The sequence below is a fragment of the Piliocolobus tephrosceles genome, chromosome 8 (genome assembly GCF_002776525.5).
Source record: "Piliocolobus tephrosceles isolate RC106 chromosome 8, ASM277652v3, whole genome shotgun sequence".
NCBI classification, from domain to species: Eukaryota; Metazoa; Chordata; class Mammalia; order Primates; family Cercopithecidae; genus Piliocolobus; species Piliocolobus tephrosceles.
In genome coordinates this window covers 28576944-28598512 of record NC_045441.1, presented here as the reverse complement: position 1 = coordinate 28598512, position 21569 = coordinate 28576944, and the positions used below count along the sequence as shown (strand labels likewise).

Below are 21569 nucleotides of genomic sequence, written 5' to 3'. Positions count from 1 at the left end.
CCCAGACGGCAGAAAAACCAATACAATTCTATTTACAATGGCCTATATGAGAAGGTGACTGGGTACCTTTAACTAAAACAGGAAATAAAGGAAAAGGAGTGGACATTTTTCTGGGGAACGAAATAGATAAAGGTTTAATTTAGGGTACCCAGATCACCTGGGTAGAGATTTCCAATAAACAAAAGGTCTGGAGACCAGAAGAAAGACCAAGGATTAGAATTCAGTTTTGTAAGTATTTGGCAGTAATGTCTTGGATGACACTCCCTGAACAGAAGGAAGGGGGAATTCTTTCCACTTTATATGTTCAAAAATGAAGACTACTCTATCAGAGCTGAAGAGAGAACAATTTAATCTTGATCTTACAGTTAAAAGACAGTGATCTAAATTAGATCTCCTTTCCTGAAGCTTGTTTAATCTTATTACTTATTGTCATTCATCTGTTATTAGTAGTTTTTATTACCATGGTTCCAATCTTTGTCTAGTGATTCTCAGAAGATTCTTTTATTACCCAGAATCCCCAAAGCTCCCTGCACTCATCCATATCAGGAGGATCCTCCAGATGAGGATCACCTTCTCCCAGATCAGAATCAACCAAGCACTTGCTATGAATGCAGTCAATGTTCTAAGGAACATAAAACACGAAAGAATAAAATACAGTAATACTGCCTTCCTCTCTCATTAATACCTTCAACTTTGGGAAAATTTAGTTTTGCTTTCAATAACAATGTTCTGAAAAGCCACTAGATGGCGATACTGCCTTCAAAAAGGTGTGTGCGTTTTGGGAGGGTGGTATTAGCGAGCTAGCATAATACTTTAAGGCCCTTTTCATTTTTCCCTTCTCTCTCCTTATTGGATCATCAGAAACGTAGTATGCTTTCTGGTTATTGTTTAAAAAACTATTTTATTTTGATCACAGTAACATTAAAGATACATTTTTCAGGGCTGGGCACAGTGGCTCACACCTGCAATCCCATCACTTTGGGAGGCTGAGGCGGGCAGATCACTTGAGGTCAGGAGTTCGAGGCCAGTCTGCCCAACATGGTGAAACCCCGTCTCTACTAAAAATACAAAAATTAGCCGGGCATGGTGGCAGGTGCCTGTAATCCCAGCTACTCAGGAGGCTGAGGCAGGAGAATCGCTTAAATCGGGGAGTCGGAGGTTGCAGTGAGCCGAGATCATACCACTGCACTGCAGTTTGAGTGACACAGTGATACTCTATCTCATAAACAAATAAATAAAGTGTTACATTATAGTTTCTTCTCTAGAAAATGAAGCTAATTTCAATTAATATGGAAAACATTTTTTTCACACAGGACAGTCACATGAAGAGAGCAAAATACTCCATCCTTTTGAAAACCACTTGAGCAATGACTTGGTAAAATAAAAGCTAAGAAGAGGGAAACACTGTAGCTATCAGAAAAACCATACTTAAGAAAAGATACTAAAAGATGAACAGTTAAATGAAGAAATGGGGTAAAAACCTCTATTCTCAAGTTTTAAAGTTCCCAATGCAGAATGGGACAAAGTATAAATACCAATGTTCAAAATGAGAAAATGATTCAAATCGAAAGAAATAATTTTCCCCTCTACTTTTAATCCAGTGGTTCTCTTTCTTTCTTCAATAATAGGCACATGACAGAGCAGATCCACATTGGTCACAGACCCCCCAAGTGCTAGCTGTAACTCCACCCAGCTTTCCTCAAATTCAAAAAAGGAACATCCAAAATCTAATGAGAGCTGTGACTGATGCTATTACAGTGGTAAGCTGAAATCTGCTCTATTTACAAACAAAAAACCTTACACAAAATTCTTGAGCACTTCAGTTATTCGATCTATATTAACTACTTAGAATATAAAAACACTTCAAAGTGACTTTATATTTGCTTGAGTATTATAATAAGGCCCTACCTGGCTCTCTATTTATAACGAAGCAGAAATATGAATGAAAAATCATTTGTTGTATATTTATCTCAAAAAATATCTAGAAAATTTGAGACAACACAATGTGTTAAGGGTAGATTTCTTTTAAAATCAGTATGTTATTAAGGTTCACTAGAGCAATATATGTATTTTAAAGGTATTCCATTATATTAAGCCTACTCCAGGATATTCTAAATAAATCATAATTATTCTCTTTAAAAAAAAAAGAGAAGTTTTAAAGGAGTATATAAACCCCATAATGATAGGATATTTGCTCTGAAAACAAAATGACAGACTGAATTTTCCTCTTACACATTTAACTGAGCAGAAAAATTCAGTATACATTACCCGAAGATGCAAAGTTATGGGACTTTAAAACTCTGATTCTCTAAACTCAAAATTTCTACATCAATCTCGCAGGGCAACAAGGACCATGGCCGAGTGAACAAGCCACACTCCTGGCACTCCATTGGAACCCAAATTATATTTTAAAATGAAAATGAATGGAAAATTGAGCCTGATAATATAAAATTTGGCTTTATAATCAGCTTTTCTGAAACATATCTATTCCAAATGTGCACAAATATCTGCATATCAAGAATCTATTAGATTAAAATGGTAATTATGTTTTCCATTTCATAGAAAAGGATTTATATAATTAACGACAGACACAAACTTATATTCAGCAAAATCTAACTACAGTGAAATCTCAACTAGCTTAGCAGATGGAATTCTTAATTAACCAGAACTTGCCCAAAATAATAGCCACATTAATTTAGTCATATATATGCTTCGCAGCTGGGCACGGTGGCTCATGCCTATAATCCCAGCACTTTGGGAGGCCAAGGCAGGCAGATCACTTGTGGTCACTAGTTCGAGACCAGCCTGGCCAAAATGGCGAAATCCTGTCTCTACTAAAAAATATAAAAATTAGCTGGGCATGGTGGTGCCCGTCTGTAGTCCCAGCTACTCGGAAGGCTAAAGCCGGAGAATCGCTTGAACCCGGGACGCGGAGGTTGCAGTGAGCTGAGATCACGCCACTGCACTCCAGCCTGGGCGACAGAGCGAGACTCTGTCTCAAATAAAGTAAATACATATGCTTCTTAAACAGCAGAAGAAAAAAATATATACTTCAAGTGAAGCTTTGGATTAAGTACACGTTCAGATCAATTTTTCCTTTCAACTTCTACCAAGAGGCACTATTATATATGTTAGAAAGAATAAAAAATTGGGAATTGAAAACTTAGCTATACACCCTTGGCTCTGCCAACATTTTTTGATCTTTAAAGTCACTCAACCCTTCACAATAGCCAGGATAGGGAATCAACGTTAAGTGTCCACTAAGAGATGAATGGATAAAGAAAATGCGGCCTGTAATCCCAGCGACCGGGAGGCTGAGACAGGAGAATCACTTGAACCCTGGAGCCGAGATTGCGCCACAGCACTCCAGCCTGGGCGACAGAGACTCTGTCTCAAAAAAACAAAACAAAACAAAACAGAAAAAGGAAAATGTGGCATATACGCACATTGAAATACTATTCAAGTCTTAAAAAAACAAGGAAATGCTGTCATTTATGACAACACGGATGAACATGAAGCGCAATGTGTTAAGTGGAATAAGGCAGGCACATAAAGACAAATAATTCATCATTTCACTTATATGTGAAATCCAAAAACCCTCAGCTCATAGTGGTAGAGAGTAGAGCTGGGAGTTACCAGATGCTGGGCATAGGGAGTATGGGGGGAAGATGCTGGCCCAAGGATATAAAGGTTCAGTTAGACAAAAGTAAATTCAAGAGTTTTATTGTACAACTTGATAACTACACTTAACAACAATGTATTCTTGAAAATTGTTGGCCGGGCGCAGTGGCTCAAGCCTGTAATCCCAGCACTTTGGGAGGCCGAGACGGGCGGATCACGAGGTCAGGAGATTGAGACCATCCTGGCTAACACGGTGAAACCCTGTCTCTACTAAAAAATACAAAAAACTAGCCGGGCGACGTGGCGGGCGCCTGTAGTCCCAGCTAGCTACTCAGGAGGCTGAGGCAGGAGAACGGCATAAACCCGGGAGTCGGAGCTTATAGTGAGCTGAGATCCGGCCACTGCACTCCAGCCTGGGCGACAGAGCAAGACTCCCTCTCCAAAAAAAGAAAAAGAAAAAAGAAAAAGAAAATTGTTGAGAGTAGATTTTTAAGAGTTGGCACACACAAAAATGTGGAGAAATACATATTAATTAGCTCAATGTAGCCATTTTACAATGTATACATATTTCAAAATTAAAAAGAAAGTAACTCGGCCCTTTCTGGGTCTCAGTTCTCCCAAATGCAAATTGAGGGGTATAGCTTTTGAGCTTTAAAACAGTTTTAAACTTAAAAAAAAAAAAAAAAACATTCTGGCCGGGCGCGGTGGCTCAAGCCTGTAATCCCAGTACTTTGGGAGGCCGAGACGGGCGGATCACAAGGTCAGGAGATCGAGACCATCCTGGCTAACACGGTGAAACCCCGTCTCTACTAAAAAATACAAAAAACTAGCCGGGCGAGGTGGCAGGCGCCAGTAGTCCCAGCTACTCCGGAGGCGGAGGCAGGAGAATGGCATAAACCCGGGAGGCGGAGCTTGCAGTGAGCTGAGATCCAGCCACTGCACTCCAGGCCGGGCGACAGAGCAAGACTCCGACTCCATCTCAAAAAAAAAAAAAAAACAACACACACACACACACACACTCATACAACCCTTTCCTAAAATAAAATGTTAATTTTAAGTGTAGTAGTTAAAACAAATAAAAACCAAGTAACTCTGGTGAAAGTCAGTACAGAGGACTGGAGGTCCAATCACAAAACCCCATCCACAGAACACTTTTTCTTTCCTTTCTCTCTCTTTCTCTCTCTCTCTCTCTCTCTCCTTCCTTCGTCCCTCCCTCCCTCCTCCCTTCCTTTCTTTTTTTGGAGACAGTCTTGCTGGAGTACAGTGGTGCAATCTCGGCTCACTGCAACCTCCACCTCCCAGATTTAAGTGATTCTTGTGCCTCAGCCTTCCAAGTAGCTGGGATTACAGGCGTGCACCACCAAGCTCAGCTACTTTTAGTAGAGATGAGGTTTCACCATGTTGGCCAGGCTGGTCTCCAAGTGCTGACCCTCAAGTGATCCACCCGCCTCTGCCTCCCAAAGTGTTGGGATTTATAAAAGCATGAGCCACTGTGCCCGGCCCACAGCATACTTTCTGAGGGGTTTCATGGAACCTGAATGGATCTGAAACATATCACTTATAAACCTCTACTCTAGAGCACTATATAATGAAAATACTTTCCAGAATTATGTCACAGGCACTGCAAGATTTAAAAACATCGACTTTTTACTCTGAAAAATTCAAACGAGAGTTTTTGTTTATTCCTTTAACCAGAAAAAAGCAAAGATTAAATGAAAGTAAACATCTATTCCTAAGACTACAATCAACTGATGTTTCACTATATTAAATTATGGTGATACTAAAGAAATGACAGAATTGTCATAAAATAATTTTAAAATTCTTTAAATATATTATTTCAGAGATATATATATATATATATGAAAATAAAGACAAGAAAGGAATGGGGTAAATGGACTAAAGATTTATTAAGCAAAATTAATTCTATATTTTATTTACATAAAACCTACTATTGCATAAAAATATTTTATTTTGAAATCCCATATTAGTTCTATTAAGACAAGTCATTTCACTACCACCAGGCACAAAGAAAGCCAAGTTGGGTATATACTCAAACTTTAGCCAGAAAATTTCTACCTTTTTGTGTCTTATACACTGAACATCCTCACAACAGTTGGTTTAAATAAAGGGTTCTAGGGAGTTAAAAAACAAAGAACTGTAAATATAACAATAAAACCTGTGTAAAATAATAAAGAAAACAAAGTTTATAAGTTTAAAAATGCAATTTAAAAGGTTTTCATTAAGAATATTTAATATCTGAATACACATTAGAAATTTAAGTATAAGTTCACTTCAGTCACACTTAAAGATGTACATTTTTTAAAAATCATTTTTACCTGTGTTAAAGATCAATTTTTAAATTGAGATAATGTGTGAAATATTGTAATTACAATAATCAACCCAATATGGTATAAAATTTCAGTGTTTTATGTACTAACCATGAAAAGTAAATTTCTCTTTTAAAAAATAAAACTATCAATAAGGTATTCTTAGTATAGCTCCTAATACTAAACTCTAATATCTACAATATTCATTTGAAGGTATGCTTACCTTTCTTCTGAGCTATACAATCGAGCAAGTCCAAAATCTGCAAGTTTTATCTGCCCTCTGGTAGAAAAAAGACAAAATGAACAAAAGGTATTAATTTGCTCTAAACTGACAATACAAATTTATATTCTATGCGTAGAACTGATTAAAAAAAATACCTATGTAAACGTTAACTCTGCTCACACTTCAGTATCATCAAGGTAATACAGGTAAAGGCAAGTAGTGGATAAATTCACAAAATAAAAAAATAAACAAATCCTTGGATAGTCAGTTAAACTTATTATAGCAATGATTATTATAATTACTGTATTATAATATTAGAATAGTATTTTATTACTATTCAGTCCCTATTTAGAAAAGCACACTTCAATGAAAACAAAGTAAAACGAGATCATTTTTATTACTTAGCAGTAAGACAAATTTCTTGTTCAACGTAACACTGCACAAGAACTAAGTGACATCACTTTTAATTTGTTTAATTCTCCAGTTTTAGAGGGGCTAGGTGCATAGAACACTATTAATTAAAATCAGAACCAGGCATGCCTTATTTAAATTAACAAACAGTACCAATTACAAGAGAATTACCAGGGTTCAAATATAAGCTGTTACGAATATAAGCTTATTTATATAAGTTTTAAATAAGTGAATGGGTATGTGTGTGTACACACTTCCAAAAAGTTTACTTTACGACTGTGACTGTGTTTTTAAAATTTTCTAAAATCTATTCTTAGCCTAAAGCTGAAATTCTATTGCTTATTAGATGATCCATTCACATTTCTTGGAAAAATAGCAAACAGAAAAGTAAACTAAGTATTATTTTATATGCATTACAGACTATTATTGGATTTTTTTTTTTTTTGGAGACTGAGTCTTGCTTTGTCACCCAGGCTGGAGTGCAGTGGCACTATCTCGGCTCACTGTAACTCCACTTCTGGGATTCAAGAGATTCTCGTTTCTCAGGCTTCCTAGCAGCTGGGATTACAAGCATGTGCCACCACACCGGGTTTATTTTTGTATTTTTAGTAGAGACAGCTTTTCACAATGTTGGCACGGCTGGTCTCGAACTCCTGGCCTCAAGTGATCGGCCTGCCTCATCCCCCCAAAGTGTTGGGATTACAGGCATGAGACACCCCGCCCAGCCACTAACAGGTATTTAACACAACTTTTGAGGTATCGCAAGCTATAATACTGGTGACTATTTTTATTTTTATTTTTGAGCCAGAGTCTCGCTGTGTCACCTAGGCTGAAGTACAGTGGCATGATCTCAGCTCACTGTAACCCCCACCTCCCGGATTCAAGCAATTCTCATGCCTCAGCCTCCTGAGTAGCTGGGATCACAGGTGTGCTCCACCACGCCAGGCTAACTTTTGTATTTTTTTGGCAGAGACGGGGTTTCATCAACGTTGGCTAGGCTAGTCTTGAACTTCTGGCCTCAAGTGATCCACCCGTCTCTACTTCTCAAGGTGCTGGGATTACAGGCGTGAGCTACTGTGGCTGGCCTGAGTTTGTATAAACTAAATTTTAAATATTTTTTAACATAATCAAGGTGCAACGTCAAGTAACACTGTATCTTTTCTTTATTTTAAACATTTTAGATTCGGGGGTACATGTGCTTGTTTGTGACATGGATATTAGAAATGTAATAGTAGGGGTTAGGCTTCTAGGGTACCCATCACTCAAATGTTGGACACTGTACCCAATAGGTAACTTTCAACCCTCACTATCCCCGACATTCCCCACCGCTACAGTTTCCAGTCTATTCTCTCCATGTACATGTCCATGGTAAAACTCATTTTAAATATATATAAAGTTCATAACCATACCTATTATTTAGAAGGATATTGGAACATTTAATATCTCTATGCAAAAAGTTCTTCTTATGACAATAATCCAGACCCTCCATGAGCTGTCTCATAAATGACTTTATGTGATTTTCATTAAAATGAACCAAGCCTGATTCCAGTAGTCCCATCAGATCATGGTCCATATATTCAAACACCAGATAAAATGCACCTAAGAATGAGAATAATTAATACATTAAAAACTTATTCCTACAACTTTTCCATAAATTCACAATTTTTAACAATAAAAGGCTGGTGGAGGAAGAATTAATCCTTGAAAAGAAGTGTTACTTTGTTACTTTAATAACATTCACCTTTCTCTCTGGACTTAATAATACCAATAAATAAATCCCAAGGAAAACATCTAACCTATTTTCTTCTCTCCTCCAAAAAGCAGTTACGATTAAAAAAAAAAAAAAAAATCACCCTGCTGTTCTCATATTGTATAGTTTCTAGGTGTGATTAATGTTTTAGACATCAAATTGTCTCTTAGAAGCTGAATAAAATCAATATAGTTTATCAAAAAATTAAAAGCTGGTAAAAGAACTGCTTTTCAACAACAACAACAAAAAAGAGTGCAGGCCAAGAAAGATGTTAGGTGACTTCTAAATGCTTCAATAAACATGTAATTTAATTCTGTTTATACAGCTCCAGAGTACCTAAAGGCAAGAATTTGAGGAAAAACTATAATTTGAATTTACAACTTTATTTTATAAAAAACAGCTTAGTCCTCCCACGAAAACCTAAAACAGCACATAGCACACACACACAAACTATACAAACGTACTTATGAGAGATTTAGAAATCCTAACTGAAACTTACACACAAACTGAATGAGAAACAGAATTCATTACATTTGTGAAAAGCAGAAAAACTAACACCAAGACAAAAAAAGGCATCTGAACTTGGTTCAGATAAGTTCCTAATTTTTAAAACAGAGCAAAGAACTCTTGGTAAACTTGCAACAGGAGTCTTTCTTAAAAGTTTATTATGGTACCTCTCTGAAACCCACAACTAATGTAATATTTAATAGGAAAGGCTAGGTATTATATATGAGATTACAAAAAAAAATTCCCAGTGGCTCACACCTGTAATCCCAGGGCTTTGGGAGGCCGAGGCGGGCGGATCACGAGGTCAGGAGATCGAGACCATCCTGGTTGACACAGTGAAACCCCGTCTCTACTAAAAATACAAAAAATTAGCCGGGCATGGTGGTGGGCGCCTGTAGTCCCAGCTACTTGGGAGGCTGAGGCAGGAGAATGGCGTGAACCAGGGAGGCAGAGCTTGCAGTGAGCCGAGATCGCACCACTGCACTCCAGCCTGGGCAACAGAGTGAGACTCTGTCTCAAAAAAAGAAAAATCAATATTCAAAAAGCAAAAGATGGCCAAGCACTGTGGCTCACGCCTATAATCCCAGCACTTTGGGAGGCTGAGGCAGGTGGATCATCTGAGGTCAGGAACATGAGACCAGCCTGGGCAACATGTCGAAACCCTATCTCTCTACAAAAACTACAAAAATTAGTCTGGTGTAGTGGTGTGTATCTGTAGTCCCAGCTCGCATAAGAAATGTGAGAAATCCTTTAAACTATAAACACTCTTACAAGACAGAAAAGTACACATGAGCAAATGGATAGCAAGGCTAAACATGATAAAGATGTTAATTATCCCTATGTTAGCTTATAAATTAGACACAGCCAAATTTTTCAAGATACTTATTGGTTGCTTTTCTGTAATGTATATCCACATAGAAAAATAACTAAGAATAGCAAAGTAACACCTGAAAGAGAAAGGGGGTATGTGTACACACTCTACCAGATATTAAACCAGTGTACATTTCCATTATTAAAAAGTGTGATGCTGGTAAATAAACATGAAATAAAACAGAAAAATCAGAAATACATTCACATACATATGGACCTTTACTATATGATAAAAACAGTATATCAATTCAGTGGGGAAAAGATGGACTTTTTAATTGGTGGTATTGGGATAACTGAATAGCCAGAAAAAGATGAAACTTGTCTGTCTCTCACACTATACACCAGCATAAAAGCAAATTAATCTACAAAATTACAAAAATTAGCCAGGTGTGGTGGTGGGTGCCTGTAACTCCAGCTACTGGGGAGGCAGAGGCAGGAAAATCACTTAAACCTGGGAGACAGAGGTTGCACTGAGCTGAGATCATGCCATTGCACTCCAGGCTGGACAACATGAGCGAAACTCAGTCTCCAAAAAAAAAAAAAAAAAAAACAAAGCAAACGAATCAGTCATCTAAATTTTTTTTTAAAGAACCATAAAAGTACTTTTAAAAAAATACAGAATTCCTTAATAACCTGAGAGTAGAAAAAAAAGTTCCAACTAGAAATCAAGAAATAATTCATACCAAGAAATAATAAATATGACTATGTAAAAATAAAAATCCTCTGCATGGCTAAAAATACCACAAACAAAATTAACAGAATATAGCAACCTGGAAAAAAATTAGCTGCAACTTATACTGCAGAGTGATTATTAGTACCAACTACAGTCCAGGCATGGTGGCTCACGCCTGTAATCCCAGTACTTTGGGAGGCTGAGGCAGGTGGATCACTTGAGGTCAGGAGTTCGAGACCAGCCTGGCCAACATGGTTAAACTCTGTCTCTACTAAAAATACAAAAACTAGCCAGGCATGGTGGCTCACGCCTATAATCCCAGCTATTTAGGAGGCTGAGGCATGAGACTCACTTAAACGCAGAAAGTGGAGTTTGTAGTGAGCTGAGATCCTGCCACTGCACTCCTGCCTGGGTGACAAGAGACTCTGTCGCAAAAAAAAAAAAAAAAAACTCGCCAGGCATGGTTGTGGGCGCCTGTAATCCTAGCTACTTGGGAGGCTGAGGCAGGTGAATTGCTTGAACCCGGGAGGCAGAGGTTGCAGTGAGTCGCAATTGCGCCACTGTGCTCCTCCTGTACTCCAGCCTGGGCAACAATGCAACATTCTGTGTCTCTCTGTCTCTCTCTCTCTCTTCATATATATATATGTAGTATATAAAATAAAAACTCTCTAAATTAGGGGGAAAAAAGATCAACGACCTTACAAAAAAGTGAGAAAAAGAGACAATTAGCTCATCTGAAAAAAGAGCAAAGTGCCCCTAAGTGAACGCAAAGTAGATTAACTTTGCTCGTAATAAAAATTTTATGGCCAGGCGTGGTGGCTCACGCCTACAATCCCAGCACTTTGGGAGGCTAAGCCGAGTGGATCACCTGAGGTCAGGAGATCAAGACCAGACTAACCAACATGAAGAAATCCTGTTTCTGCTAAAAATACAAAATTAGCCAGTCGGGGTGGTGCATGACTGTAATCCCAGCTACTCGGAAGGCTGAGGCAGGAGAACTGCTTCAACCCGGGAGGCAGAGGCTACGGTAAGCCAAGATCATGCCATTGCACTCAAGCCTGGGCACAAGAATGAAACTCTGCCTCAAAATTAATTAATTAATTAATTTCCCAAACTAAAACTTGACCAAAATACTAAATTGACAAAAATCTAAAAGTAGAACTCCAGAGACTACTGACAAAGCTGTAAGAAACACTTTCACACATTGGTAGTGGAAAGACACAAATACAAACCCTCTGGAGAGAAATTTGGCAATATCTAGCTAAATCACATTCAGCATTTCCCTTCGACTTAACAATCCCAATTCTAGGAACTTGTACCAAAAATTCACTGGCCAAAATACAAAATGAAGTATGCAAAGGGCTATCCAATGCAGCATTATTTACACAATGAAAATATCTATCACTAGGAAACTAGCTGAATAAACTATAGTATACCCACACAGTACAGTGCTTCTAAGCAATAAAATGAGAGAATGATTTTTGTCTACTTACATGGAGTAAACTTCAGCGTGTATGGTTAAATGAAAAGAAAAAGGTAGAGTAGAGCACTTAAAACATCGCTATCTTTTTTTATTAAAAAAAAAAGGGAAGGTGAATATGTACAAAAGAAACATTGGAGGATGAAACAAACATTTAAAATAGTTACCCATGGGTAAGGGACAGAACAAGAAAAAAGGAATGGAAGTGACACTATTCTGAATGTACCTGTTTTATAGTTTAGAGTTTGAAACCAAGTACACGTTTTATATAATGAAAATACATCATTAAATCAAAAAGGGGAAAAAAAGCAATCCCTAAAAATCTGGAAACATATCCACATTTAGGTGGATTTATGTTTATCAAATTGGTTGCATAAACTGTCTACAACACAATATACTGACTATATACAGCTGGGGGGTATATTTTTTAAGGACAAAAGGAATCATTTAGAAATCTTAAACTGCATTCAGTAGTCTTGTTAGCAATTAAAATTAGCATTGTTACTTTGAAATTATTACATGTATACGGTAGAACAAAACAAGCTATGTTAATATTTTAGGAACCAAGACTTTTAGTTTACAAGAAAGATAAGGTCAAAATGTATAAATCGTGTACTATGAAATTGAAATTGAAATCATTGACAGTAGCCAGCCTCCAAAAGGGTCCTGAATGATCCTCACTATCTGGCATCCATGCCATGCCACAGTGATTCAAGGATGGTCTGTGTGACCAACAGAATATTGGAGAGTGAATAATGTGACTTCCAAGACTAGGTCATGAAGACAATGCAGCATCTACCTTACTTTTTTAGATCATTCAACCTGGGAGAAGCCAGCCGCCAAGGCTGTCAGGATATTTAAGCAACTTTGTGGAAGGCCCATGTAAAGAATAAGTGAGACCTCCCACCAAGAGAACAACTTGCTAGCCATGTGAGGGAGCCACCTTGGAAGTGGATTCTCCAACCCCAGTCAAGCCTTCTAATGACTACAACCCTAGCTAACATTTCATTGCAATCTTATGAGAGACCCCAAACCAAAACTGCCAAGCCAAGATGCTCCCAAATTTCTGCCCACATAAACTTCAAGATATGGTAGCTTCCACCATAACCTTTTAAGTACAACTGCCAAAGAATTGAATTTGTATCTAAATGAACTTCTGGATTTAATTACTATTTAAAGGAAATAAGAGGGATAGAAGAACAAGCTAACTAACACCCAAAAGAAGCATTTGGCTAAATTGAAAATGCAGCGTACTCTCCAATAAAAAAATGGAATAAAATGTTTAAAAGGCAAGAAGTGCTACTATAAATTATGAGACTTAAAATACTAATTCACCATGAATAACATGCATATCTTGTTTGCATACAGGTTCAAACAAAGCAGCTATAAAAAACATTTTTGAAACAACTGGGTAAACGTGAATGTAGATCATTAGATGACATAAAATTATGGCTCATTTTGTTAACTATAAGGTCTCTTTTCTTTTTAAATATAACTATAATTTCATTATCTATTGTCTCTCTATAATCAAAGACTAACTTTTATAATACAATGAGCCTGAGATTCACTTAAAAATAATCTAGGAGTTTTTTATTTTATTTTATTTTTTTAAGTAGACAGGGATAAATAAATTTAGCAAAATGTGTTCGCTATAAAAGTGGAGGATGGGGACACTGGAGTTCATTATACTATTTCCTCTACTTTTATTTTTATATTTTATTTTAATTTAATTTAATTTTGTTTTTTGAGACGGAGTCTCGCGCTGTCACCCAGACTGGAGTGCAGTGTACAATCTCAGCTCACTGCAACCTCCACCTCCCAGGTTCAGGCGATTCTCCTGCCTCAGCCTCCAGAGTAGCTGGGATTACAGGTGCCTGCCACCACACCTGGCTAATTTTTGTACTTTTGGTAGAGACAGGGTTTCCCCATATTGGCCAGGCTGGTCTCAAACTCCTGACCTCATTTACTTTTATTTTTTTTGAATATTTTAGTAATAATGAGTCTTTTAAAAACGTAAATAAAATTTTAGAAGGTTTGAAATTATTAAATTAAGAGATAAATTTTATGTTCCTATATTTTAAAATTGGTTTTTACTTATCAAGGTTTTATATATATGTGTGTGTGTATCTGTATATATAATTTATTTATTTATTTATTTATTTATTTATTTATTTATTTTTAATTTTTTTATTTATTTTTTTTGAGGCGGAGTCTCGTTCTCACCCAGGCTGGAGTGCAGTGGCGCGATCTCGGCTCACTGCAAGCTCCGCCTCCCGGGTTCACACCATTCTCCTGCCTCAGCCTCCCGAGTAGCTGGGACTACAGGTGCCCGCCGCCGTGCCTGGCTATTTTTTTGTATTTTTAGTAGAGACGGGGTTTCACTGTGTTAGCCAGGATGGTCTCGATCTCCTGACCTCGTGATCTGCCCGCCTCGGCCTCCCAAAGTGCTGGGATTACAGGCGTGAGCCACCGCGCCCGGCAATTTATTTATTTAGAGACAGGGTCTCACTCTGTTGCCCACGCTGGAGTGCAGTGGTACAATCTTGCCACCACTTGCTAGGCTCAAGCGCTCCTCCTCTTGCCTCAGCCACTCCAGTGGCTGGGACTAAAGGTGTATGCCACCATGCTTGGCTAATTTCTGTAATTTTTTATACAGATGAGGTCTTACTATATCACCCAGGCTGGTCTCAAACTCCTGAGCTCAAGCCATCCTCCTGCCTTAGCTTCCCAAAGTGCTGGGCTTACAGGTGTAAGCCAAGGTTATATATTTATGTAGTTTAAAGCAGTGATTCCCAACCTTTTTGGCATTGGGGACCAGTTTCGTGGAAGACAATTTTTCCATGGACTAGGGATGGGGGGATGGGTGGGTGGAGGGATGGTTCTGGGATGATTCAAGTGCATTGCATTTCTTGTACACTTTATTTCTATTGTTATTACATTGTAACACATAATGAAATAATTATACAACTCACCATAATGTAGAATCAGTGAGAGCCCTGAGCTTGTTTTCCTACAACTAGATGGTCCCATCTGGGGGTGATGGGAGACAGTGACAGATCATCAGGCATTAGATTCTCATAAGAAGTACACAACCTAGATCCCTCACACACACAGTTCACAATAGGGTTTGAGCTCCTATGAGAATCTAATGCTGTCACTGATCTGACAGCAGGAAGAGCTCAGGCAGTTATGGGAGCTATTGGGAGCCACCGTAAATACAGATGAAGCGTCACTCACTCAACTGCCACTCACCACCTGTTGTGTGTGGCCCAGTTCCTAATAAGCCACAGACCAGTACCTGTCCATGGCCCGGGGGCTGGGAAACCCTGGTTTAAGGCAATGTTTTTCAAACTGTGGGTCATGCAATCAACTGAGTAAGTCATGACCTGTGTTTTTAAAAACATTTTTATATTGCTTCATATTTTTCCTATATTGTATTTAAAATTAATAAAATCATATGTAATGTAGTTGTGGAACTAACTATAACATGCCACACAAAATTTCATTATGGTAGGAAATTTGATATATATACATATCCTTAGAAAAATATTAGTATCAAAACTCTAAGAGGAGTTTATCTGTGTGAACAGATAAGTGATTTTTACTTTCTCTTATGCTGCAATTTTCTAACTTTTTCTAAAAGAAGTACAATTTTAAGAAACATTATCAATTGTGCCTAAAATTCAGATTAATAAGAGGAACAGCAAATAACCCAACTGAAAGTAAATGCCAATGTCCACAAATAAAGAATCCAGAGAGGAAATTACAATGTTAATAAACATATGTAAGATGCTCCATACCTCACCAGTTTTCAAGAAAGTACTAATCAAAGCAATGATGAGATACCATTCTCTTCTATCAGATTGACAACATTCAGTAATAGCCAAAGAAAGGACACTCACACACTGCTACGTCTGGGCAAAGTAATCAGACAATTTGTATTATTAAAAAAACAAATATCCTTTGACTTAGCTATCTCACTTTTAAGAGTAAATGTAAAGAAATAACAGCAGTAGTATGCAAATATACATGTACAAGAATATTTTTAGCAGTACTATTTATAATGGAAAAAAGCTGAAAAAACTTGAATGTCCATCAATAAACAAAAGGTTGAATAAATCTAGTATATCCATATTGTAGTATATTATGCAGCTAGAGATATGTTATAATCTTTAATTTAAAAAGTAAATTATAGAAAAAAAAAAATTAGCCCTGGGGACTACCAGTTTCTGGTCTGGAATTTAAGCAGTTAAAAACTGCCATTCCATACTCAAAAGAAAAGAAAAGAAAAGGTGAAAAGCAACAACTCTTCTTAGAGCCATCACGGAAATTGGAGTCACAGGGCAAACCACCGCCCCCAAAATTAGAGATAGGCAGGCAGGTACAAGATACAGAGAACCACAACTTACAACTGTAGAAACCTCCTTGGGAACCATTACCAAGGTAGGAAAGCCTAAACCAAGCTGGAGGCTCAGTGTGAACAAGTTTTTATTAAAAACTACAGCAGGACCCTGTTTGAGAGGCCTCTACATTTTGTCAGTTTTTAACAACCAGAAGTCCTCCAGATTATCATAGTGAAGATCAGAAAAAAATAAGTAGTTGTGATGAAATATGCCCAGAGCATTCTGTCCTTAACAAGACCTGACTTCAAGAGAAATTATTCATCAGAGCCTAACCTACCAGGGTTCCACCAAAGCCTTGCCAATCTAGAAGGGAAATATTCAACTCCAGAGCATTCTATAGCCTTAGACTCAGGGTAATGAAATACCCAATACCAGCATCCTCTAGCACTCCTGTCTCAGGGAAAAACCAAAACATTAGAAGTACTTGTGGAGACTACAGTCTAGGGGCACAGGTTCACTAAAAGACTGAGAACAAATCTTTAGGCTATAGAACACTTCCTCCCTCCACACCTTACCACTATATAAATACAGCTCCTGTATACTAAGTGGAGAATACAACTAAACAAACTGCACACCTCAGACCTTATTTAAGAAGAAATTCCAGAGAAACCAAAAGACAACAGGGGAGACAAAAAGAACACTAGAGGAAATTTTGGCCTCTGATACTTATAGGTACAGCAAAGAGAGAACATAGCCTAACCTCTAGCCAGATAAACACAAAACCTTACACTAAAGGCATACTTACCTCAGTTCCTTCTACATACCATGTACTACTTCTTTCAATGAAAAATTTAAAAGCATGCTAAAACACAGTTTGAAGAAACAAAGTAAGCATCAGAGTCAGACTTAGATACAGCAGAAATATTGGCATTATCAGACTACTAATTTTTTTAAAAGCTCTAATTAATATTCCTAAAGCTCTAATGGAAAAAAGGTGAACAAAATGCAAAGGCAGAGAAATGGAAACTCTTAAGAATCAAAGGACAATGTTCAGGTCAGGCATGGTGGCTCACGCCTGTAATCCCAGCACTTCAGAAAGCTGAGGTGGGCGCATCACCTGAGGTCAGGAGTTCGAGACCAGCCTGGCCAACATGGTAAGACCCATCTCTACTAAAAATACAAAAATTAGTTGGACATGGTGGCTCACACATATAATCCCAAGTACTCTATATGAGAAAAATAACACAACTCTAATGAAAGAAATCAAAGGAATGAAGACAAATTCCATGCACATAGACTCTACATTGTCAAGATGTCAGTTCTTTCCCAACTTGATATATCCTTTTAAAGCAATCCCAATCAAAATCCCAGTAAGTTATTGTGTGGATTACCAACAAATTGATTCTAACATTTATATAGATAATAAAAGACTCAGAGTAGCAAGAAAACATTGAATGAGAGCAAAGTTAGAGGGCTGACACCACCCAACTTTAAGACTGACCATAAAGCTACAGTAATTAATACAGTATGGTATCAGTGGGGGAAAAAAAACAGATAACTAGACTAACAAAACAGAATGCGAAAGCTCAGAAATGCATCCATTAAAAAAAAAAATAGTCAACTGATCTTTGACAAAGGAGTCAGAGCACTTCAACGGAGAAAGGATAGTCCTTTCAGCAAATGCTGCTGAAACAAGGGGACACTGACATGTGAACAAAATGAATTTAGACACAAAACTTATACCTTTCACAAAAATTAACTCAAAACAGATCACAGACTTGAGTGTAAACTGCAAAACTAAATTTCTAGAACACAGAAGAAAATCCAGGTGATCTTGGGTTTGGCAATGACTTTTTATATAAGACACCAAAATCACAATATGTGAAAAGAAGAAACTAATATGTTGGATAGTGTTAAAATTTAAAACTTCTGCTCTTTGGCAAGGTGCAGTGGCTCTTGTCTATAATCCCAGCACTTTGGGAGAACAAGGTGTACAGATCGCTTGAACCCAGCAGATCGAGACCAGCCTGGGTAACATGGCAAAACCCTGTCTCTCCAAAAAATATTTTTTAAACCATACAAAAATTAGCCAGGTGCAGTGGCATGTGCCTTTAGTCCCAGCTACTCTGGAGGCTGAGGTGGGAAGACCGCTTGAGCCTGGGAGGAAGAGGTTGCAGTGAACCAAAGTCACACCACTGCACTCCAGGCCCGGGTGACAAAACAAAACAACTGAAGAAAAGCTTTTGCTCTTCAAAAGACACTGCTAAGAAAACGAAAAGACAGTCAGACTGAGAGATTGGTATCCACTGGGCATGGTGGCTCACGTCTATAATCCTAGCACTTTGGGAGGCCGAGACAGGACGATAACTTGAAGGCAGGAGTTGGAGACTAGCCTGAGCAACATAACAAGACCCCATTTCTTCAAATAATAATAACAATAAATTAGCCTAGCTTGGTGGTGTGTGCCTGTAGTCCTGGCTACTCAGGAGGCTGAGGCAGGAGGATCACTTGAGACTAGGAGTTTGAGGCTGCAGTGAGCCATGACTGTTGCACCACACTCCAGCGTGGATGACAGAGCGAGATTGTCTCCAAAATAAAAGAAAGAACAAAGAAAATAAACAGCCCAATTAAAAAGAAGGCAAAACATTTGAACAGATATCTCACCAAAGAAGATATACCAATGGCAAATAAGCAAATGAAAAAATGCTTAATATCATATTTTTCTTTTTTTCCTTTTTTTTGTTTTTTGAGACAGAGTCTCACTCTGTTGCCCAGGATGGAGTGCAGTGGCATGATCTTGGCTCACTGCAGCCTCTGCCTCCTAGGTTGAAGCAAATCTCCTGCCTCAGTCTCCCAAGTAGCAGGGACTGCAGGCACATGCCACCACGTCCAGTTAATTTTTGTATTTTTAGTAGTGACTGGGTTTCACCATGTTGGCCTGGCTGGTCTTGAATTCCTGACCTCAAGTGATCCACCCACCTTGGCCTCCCAAAGTGCTGGGATTACAGGCATGAGCCATCGCATCCAGCCTTAACATCATACTTCATCAGAGAATGGCAAATTAAAACAACAACGAGATACCACTACATATCTATTAGAATTGCAAAAATCCAAAACACTGACAACACCAAATGCTGGCAAAAATGTGAAACCACACAAACTTTCATTTATTGCTTATGCAGACAGTATGGAAGACAGTTTGGCAGTTTCTTAAAAGGTAAACATTCTCTTACCATATATAATCCATCAATCCCTGGTGTTTACTCAAAGGAGCTGAAACTTATCTCAACACAAAACCTGCATACAAATATTTATTCATAACTGTCAAGACTTGGAAGTACCCAAAATATCCTTCAGTGGGTGAATGGTTCAACAAACTTCCGTGCCCCCATATATATATACTTTTTTCTCTTTTAATTTCAATAGTGAGGTACTTTTGTTCTCTAGAAAAGATATAGTGTAGCGAGGCTACAATTACTTCTACTGAAATACTCTCCCCACATAGTTAGCACTTAAAAGAGATGCTACTAATGCTTTTGAGACTGCTAAACATGCGTTAGAAAGAATCACAGCAAAAGGGGTAGGGGGTGCAATGAAAGACAGCCAGATAGAACCAAGAAGTGACCCTGAGTGTCCTCATCCACTACTTCAGACAGTAAGACTCTAATCTAGGCTAGGCGCGGTGACTCATGCCTGTAATCCCAGTACTTTGGGAGGCCAAGGCGGGCGTTTATCACAACATCAGGAGTTCGAGACCAGCCTGGCCAGCATAGTTAAACTCCATCTCCACTAAAACTACAAAAAATTAGCAGGGCATGGTGGTGCAAGCCTGTAGTCCCAGCTGCTCAGGAGGCTGAGGCAGGAGAATCGCTTGAACCCGGGAGGCAGAGGCTGTGGTGAGCCAAGATCATGGCATTGCACTCCAGCCTGGGCAACAGAGCGAGACTCTGTCTCAAAAAAAAAAGAATCTTTTTTCTCTCTCTCTCTCCCTATACATATATATGTGTGTGTATATATGTGTGCGTGTATATATATGTATGGGGGGAAGAGATACAGAGAAAGGGAGACTTGATCAAATTGGAGGTTAGGGTCACTGGTCCCTCACACTGTTGAAACCCCATGTTTACCTTTTGACTCCCCCAAAACTTAATTATTAATAGCCTACTGTTGACCAGAAGCCTTCCCAATGACAGTTAAGACACAGACTAGCATCTACATATATTTTATGTAATTTTATGTATTCACGAGACACCATTTTCTTAAATTTTTTTTTTTTTTTTTTGAGACAGTCTCGCTCTGTCGCCAGGCCGGAGTGCAGTGGTGCAATCTCGGCTCACTGCAACCTCCGCCTCCCGGGTTCAAGCGATTCTCTTGCCTCAGCCTCTTGAGTAACTGAGACTACAGGTGCACGCCACCACGCCCAGCTAATTTTTGTATTTTTAGTAGAGGCAGGGTTTCAACACATTGGCCAGGATGATCTCGATCTCTTGACCTTGTGATCCACCCACCTCAGCCTCCCAAAATGCTGGGATTATGGGGGTTAGCCACTGCACCCAGCCTAAATTTTTTTTTTTTTTTCCTTTGGACACTCTTGCTGTCACCTAGGCTGGTGTGCAGTGGCACGATCTCAGCTCACTGCAACTTCTGCCTCCCAATTCAAGTGATTCTCCTGCCTCAGCCTCCCAAGTAGCTGGGACTACAGGTGTCCACCACCATACCGGGCTGATTTTTGTATTTTTTGGTAAAGATGGGATTTCGCCATGTTGGCCAGGCTGGCCTTGAACTCCTGGCCTCAAGTGATCCGCTTGCCTCGGCCTCCCAAAGTGCTGGGATTACAGGTGTGAGCCACCACGCCCAGCCTTTTTCTTAATTTTCTAAAATTCTAGGCTACATGGTTCATCTGAGTTTTCTCAAATTGTTGCAAATCTCCAAAAAAAATTTTCCAATATATTTATTTTAAAAATCTGCATATAAGTGAACCCATGCAACTCAAACTCATCTTGTTCATGGGTCAACCATATATCTAATATATTTTTCCATTTCTGTTTCCCTTTTTTTTTAATATAGCACAAATGATACATACTAAAGCTGTTAACACTGGATTTGGCAAAAAGGGGCAAGAGAAAATGGGAAATTAATTTTTTTCTTCATGTATATTTGCATTATTACATATATTATTTATATATATATTTGCATTACCATCGTCATAGTAAACTCATTTATACTTCTTACAGAGGAACTTTATTTTGAAAAGAAAAATATTAAGGAATTTATAGTTAAAAAGTCCCTAAAAGAGATTTAAATTCAATAAAAGTTGGAAACAGTAAGTTCTAAACTCACAGGCAAAGCAAATAAGACTCAGTG

General features: G+C 38.3%; 1 protein-coding gene across 3 annotated transcripts in view; it reads right to left on the bottom strand.

Moving 5' to 3' along the window:
* CDK13 (cyclin dependent kinase 13) overlaps positions 1-21569 on the bottom strand; it is a 140715-nt gene that overhangs the window by 45090 nt on the left and 74056 nt on the right. For all 3 annotated transcript variants that reach the window (XM_023226503.1, XM_023226502.1, XM_023226501.2), the window contains exons 6-7: positions 7992-8181; positions 6172-6228 (exon numbers count right to left, since the gene is read on the bottom strand). In XM_023226503.1, the coding sequence (XP_023082271.1) occupies positions 6172-6228; positions 7992-8181 (247 nt within the window). The remainder of the gene's footprint in view (positions 1-6171; positions 6229-7991; positions 8182-21569) is intronic.